Consider the following 6,132-nt stretch of genomic DNA (forward strand, 5'->3'; position numbering starts at 1 on the left):
ATGAGATCCATCACATACCCTGAGAACAAAATACCCGAGCTGACGCACTCTCAAAATTAGCCAGCACTAAACCAGGGCGCAACAATAGAAGCCTCATCCAAGAAATTCTACAAAATCCATCAATCTCAGAAGAAGAAAAAGTCATGACTATAATAGGACAGGATCAAGGATGGATGACTCCCATAATAAACTACCTCAAAACAGAAGCACTACCCACAGAAGAAAATGAGGCAAAGAGGTTGAAACGGAAGGTACAATACTACACTATCATAAATAATACTCTATACAAAAGAGGGATTTCAATACCACTACTAAAATGCGTGCCAACTTCCAACACAAAGGAAGTCTTAGAAGAAGTACACAGTGGCATTTGTGGTAATCACCTCGGAGCACAGGCACTTACCAAAAAGATACTTCGAGCAGGATTTTATTGGCCAACTCTATAAAAAGAAGCCATAGAATTTGTAAAGACATGTTCATCATGTTAGAAACATGCCAACTTTCACATCGCCCCGCCGAAGAACTCATCAGCGTGACCTCACCTTGGCCATTTGCGAAATGGGGACTTGATCTTCTTGGACCCTTTCCTCAAGGATCGGGACAAGTCAAATTTCTCATAGTGGGAATAGACAACTTCACAAAATAGATTGAGGCAGAACCCCTAGTTAATGCCACTACTCAAAGAAGTCAAAAATTCCTATATAGAAACATTGGCTAAGCAAGTAACGAAGATAGTGGGTGATTATCACGGGTCACCCCCTTCATTCTGACTTAACTGAATTAAGTACGAGAGTATATCTTGGAGAAGAAGTAAGCGTGAATTGAAAGAAAAAACAATACTACTTGCATTAATTTATGAGGAACAGCAGAGCTCCACACCTTAATATATGATGTGTAGAAACTCCACCGTTGGAAAATACTTAAGAGAAAAAAGTCTAGGTATGGCCGAATGGCCAGGCTCCCCAAATATGAAAAGTCGCACAAAAGTGATCCCAAGATCAAAAGATGATCCAAAGATATTCCCAGTCTAAAGATAAAGATACAATAGGAAAAAGTGCTATTTATCCTAAACTAGTAACTTAGATTTACAGAAAAATAAGTAACTAAGTGCAGATAGTGTAGAAATCCACTTCCGAGGCCCACTTGGTATGTGCTTGGGCTGAGCATTGAGCTTTACACGTGCATAGGCCTTTTCTAGAATTAAATGCCAGCTTGGATGCCAGTTTGGGCGTTTAAAGTTCTGGTGCCAATTCTGGCATTTTACGCTAGAAAATGGTCTCTGGTGGGTGTTTAGACACCAGTTTGGGCCATCAAATCTCGGGCAAAGTATAGACTATTATACATTTCTGGAAAGCCCAAGATGTCTACTTTCTAACGCGATTAAGAGTGCACCAATTGGGCTTCTGTAGCTCCAAAAATTCTACTTCGAGTGCAGGAGGGTCAAAATCTGACAACATCTGCAGTCCTTTCTCAGCCTCTGAATCAGACTTTTGCTCAGATCCCTCAATTTCAGCCAAAAAATACCTAAAATTACAGAAAAACACACAAACTCTTAGTAAAGTCTAGAAATATGATTTTTTCATAAAAACTAATAAAAATATAATAAAAAGTAACTAAAACATACTAAAAACTATGTAAAAATAATGCCAAAAAGCGTATAAATTATCCGCTCATCAGTAACTCTATGCTGCTATGGGAATTGAAATATGATATTGGTTTATTAATCCAGGAGCATGATTCAAATTTATTGAAGTTGAATGAAGAACAGAGAGTTATATATGAGAAAATTGTCAACTGTGTTTGTAACAAAGAAGGCGAATGTTTTTTTATATATGGATTTGGCGGAACTGGAAAAACTTTCTTGTACAGGACATTGCCAGCTAGGTTACGATCTGAGAGGAAAATTTTCATTAATGTTGCATCGAGTGGAATTGCAGTATTGTTGTTACCAGGGGGTAAGACAGCTCATTCAATGTTCAACATTCCAATTGAGTCAAATGAGGATACTGTTTGCAGAGTCTCAAAGGGTAGTGCTAAGGCAGAATTGATTCGATGTGCTGATTTGATTATTTGGGACAAAGCACCAATGATTAATAAGTTGGCTTTTGAGGCATTGGATAGAATCCTTCACGATATAATGTCGTCTGTGTCTGTTGTTAATAATGATTTACCGTTTGGTGGAAAAATAATTATTTTGGGTGGTAATTTCTGACAAGTATTACCTGTTGTCCCAAGAGCTTCTAGAGCTGAGATTGTGATGGCCACTATTAATCTTCAATTCTTCGGAAACATTTTGAGGTATTAACCTTAACAAAGAATATGAGGTTGGATAGTGCAATGGAAGAGGCTGTTGCGGAGGAGTTAAGATCCTTTTCAAACTAGATACTTCAGATAAGAGAGGGAAAATATGGTGTGGTTATCAGTGATAAACTTTGTGTTGAAGTACCAACTAATTTGCTTATTGATACTTCTGATAATCCGGTTGAAGATATTATAAATGTGGTTTATCCAAATATTGTTGTCAATTTTGAAAATCCAATTTTCTTTCAAGATAAGGCAATTTTGGCTCCAACAGTTGAAATTGTTGAAGAGATTAATAACTACATAGTTAATTTTTTATCGAGTGAAGAAAAGGAATATTTGAGTGCCAATATTATTTGTGGTAGTGATGCTTATGGTGATATTGATTGTAGTTGGATAACCACTGAATTTTTAAACCAAATTAGATGTTCTGGGTTACCCAAACATTCTGTCAAATTAAAGAAAGGGGTACCTATTATTTTGATGATAAAAATTGATCCAACTAGTAGGTTATGCAATGGAACTCAACTTATTGTAAAAGACTTGGGATCAAATGTGATTGTAGCCGAGGTTGTTTCTGGTAGTAACATTGGTGATCAAGTATATATTGCTCAAATGAATCTCATTCCAAGTGATGCTGGGATACCTTTTAAATTCTAGCGTAGACAATTTCCAATAAGCTTGTCATTTGTAATGACGCTTAACAAAAGTTAGGGGCAAACGTTATCTGTTGTTGGATTATTTTTACAGCGTCCAGTATTTTTCCATGGTCAACTTTATGTCGCTGTATCTCGCGTAAGGAGCAGAAGTGGACTAAAGATTTTGCTGCTTGATGAAAATTTAGAATTTCCAAATTTTACTGAGAATGTTGTTTTCACAGAGGTTTTTGATAAAATTTAAATGGCTTCTTGTTTTGTTCAAGATTCAGAGGACTATAAAACTTTTAGTTAGAATTCTAAATATTAATTTCAGTTATGCCTAATTATTGTGGGAAAAATATATATCTAATTAGTATGATATTTTTTTATTTATTTGTATAATGTTATATTTTTTTAGGTTTAACAAATAGTGGTTTATACTATATCATTTTTTTAAAATCTTATCAAGAGTTGTTTAAATATAGAAATCAACTATGTGTTAAAATGTTTTATGAGTCAACAATTACATATATTGAAAATTAAAATATGATGTATTATCAAATTAGGAAATAGGGTCAGGCATTTAGGTTTCTTGTTTCTTTTTCTTAGAAGAGTGCTGCCGTGTTCTCTTCATCCTCGGTGTCCAGGTGCCAGATTATGCTCCTTCCCCTCTTTTGCTATTCGTCTCTAGCAATCGCACTGTTTGTGTCAAAATACATCATTCCAGGGAGTGGGTTCATCTGTGGGTTTTCAATTGTATTAGTTATCCATAACATCGCATCCTATTCTTGTTCTAGCAGAACTACCATAGTAGCATTCTCTCCTTCACCAACAGTGGGTCATCTTCGCCATGGGGCAAAGGAATTGTGGTGGTTTTTTCTTTTCCCAGTCGTGGTATGAACTTCTTTATATACCTTGGCTAATTTGATTTCGCAACCTCTTCTTACCTTGAAATTCTGCTTCATTTATGGATAGTTTTAGGGTTTGACGTTGAACATCTTTGGGTCTTTGAAATTTGTTGATTTGTTGATTTATCATTTGTTAATTTAGTTTAATTTTGTTTTTTTTGGCAAGGTAGGTTGTGTTTATAACAGTTTCGTTTTTCAGTATTTATGATACATAGAGTGTGGTTGAAGATGGTCTGTTAGGTAATTCTTTTAGAACATTGAAGTTAGGTTCAACGTAGGATAATTTGTAACAGGCTCCATGATTTGAAGTCAAAATCGATTAGGCTCTATGATCTGAAGTGAAAATTCATTGTCAGTCTTTTTTTGTTGTCATAGTGTATAAGTAAAAGTATCTGCAACTATATCTACTTGCATATGATAATATCTATTATATTATATGTAATAGGCAATAGACCATAGGATGTGGTGTAATATGTTCTATATTTTGTATTGTTTATTTATATTTATTATCACTCTTGTTATTATTTCTATATAAACGGGTCACTAATGTGTTGTTCCCAGGTATTAGTTTTGTTTTCCCCTTTCTTTCTACTCTGTTGTAGACACTTGATAAATAGATCCATACATTGGTGTGAAGGCATTAAATCATGAATACTTGTTTTCATTCCCTGGATAAAATAACACCGTGGAGAGATGACTGGAGAATAAGAGTCAGGATTAATAGGGTATGATCTGCTTCATATGCTGTTCCAACAAGAGATGGCAATCTGATACATATGGTGTTAGTGGATGATAAGGTAAGTCTCTCATGTGACTTCTTTTTTCTTTTTTCTGAGTCATGTTCGTGTGCTACTACTTTTCCATATGTTTATTTGTGTTATTTATTTTTCTTCCTGTGTTCATTCTTTATTTATTTATTTATGTGGAGTAACGTATTTTTTTATTATTTATAATTGATTGTATTTTTTATGATTATTCATAGTTGACAAAAATTGAGGCAACTATCACACAGTCTCTAATTCCTTATTTTAATGAAATACTAGAATAAGGAAATGTTTATGTGATTACACATTTTACTGTGGTTCCAAACTCTGGGTTAACTAGGTTGAAAAAGCACCGCTTTAAGATTATTTTCCATAGCAAAACAATTATGGTACCAACCATGTCTATTAGTATGCCCAATGCTGCATTTAAGTTTACTTCAATCGATGAAGTAGTTGAGAAGAGATGTAATGAAGATTTCTTGATAGGTAAGCATGAGTTTTTTTTATTTAGTACTCTAAAATTTTCCTGCTGCCACTAATACCCTAAGAATGATCTGATTTTGTTTGTTGATATAAAATTTTCCACAGAAGTTTTTTTCTTGTTTTGTAGATTTCATTGGGTTCATAGTTGGTGTATGTCAAGAAACTGATATTGGTTCACATGGGGAAAGAATGAAAGTTATAACCTTGGAAGTTGTTTTAGACGGGTATAAAATTATATAAATATGCTCTCTATTGGGTTGTTTTGTTTTTGGTTTGATTTTTAAGTTGGTGTTTTTTGGTTGCTTCGATTAAATTAAGGAAGAAGAAGATACAGTGTAATGTTATTGGAAGATCGTGTGAGGTATTTGATTTGTCTATGTTAAGAAAATATCAAAGACCACCAGTGGTGGTGCTAAAACCTTTCAAAATTAAAGTCCTTGGAGGTTAGTTGAAGTAGTGCTTATTATTCATTGAAGATTTGTATAATATTGTTAATGTTAATCCGCTATAGTTAAAATTTGTGATTCTTGGTTTGTGTAGTAAAAAAAATTAAAATTTTCCTTGTCAGAATACGTGTGCCTGCAAAATGTGATTAATATATCTAGAGTTCTTATAAATCCTGATATGTACGAAAGTGTGGAGTTTCTTAGCAGGTTGGTGGCTTTTTTATTCTGAGGTGGTCGTTGTTCTTTGTTTTGTATGTTGATGTGTTACTTGACATTATTCCATAACTCCTTTTTTTCTTTTTTTGCTATTTATTAGATTTAATGTTGCATGCTATGAGTTTTCAAGATTTATTCCCATTGTATCTGGTTATTTAATAGCCAGTGTTGGTGATGGTTTCGTTGACTGGAGAGCTGTTTGGTCTATTGATCAACTAAAGAAAAACTGTGAGGTTTGTCACTATCAATTACGTGGAATTCGTAGTGTATTGAAAATACTACATATTTTTTATTGTGAGAGTGCAAATTGCAATTTAAAGCAACAAGAACAAAAGGCTTATAGTTGTTCGTTTCATTTATATGTTTGCTTTGCAGG

At 34.0% G+C, this 6,132-nt stretch overlaps 1 protein-coding gene across 1 annotated transcript; it reads left to right on the top strand.

Annotated features, from left to right (window-relative positions):
• Positions 1-1,684: 1,684 nt before the first annotated feature.
• Positions 1,685-3,201, top strand: LOC107490951 (uncharacterized). Its single transcript, XM_016111749.1, has 3 exons — positions 1,685-2,201; positions 2,444-2,901; positions 3,052-3,201. The coding sequence occupies exons 1-3, from the start codon at positions 1,685-1,687 to the stop codon at positions 3,199-3,201; spliced, it is 1,125 nt and encodes a 374-aa protein (XP_015967235.1).
• Positions 3,202-6,132: the final 2,931 nt, after the last annotated feature.

The sequence above is a fragment of the Arachis duranensis genome, chromosome 1 (assembly GCF_000817695.3).
Source record: "Arachis duranensis cultivar V14167 chromosome 1, aradu.V14167.gnm2.J7QH, whole genome shotgun sequence".
Taxonomy (NCBI): domain Eukaryota; kingdom Viridiplantae; phylum Streptophyta; class Magnoliopsida; order Fabales; family Fabaceae; genus Arachis; species Arachis duranensis.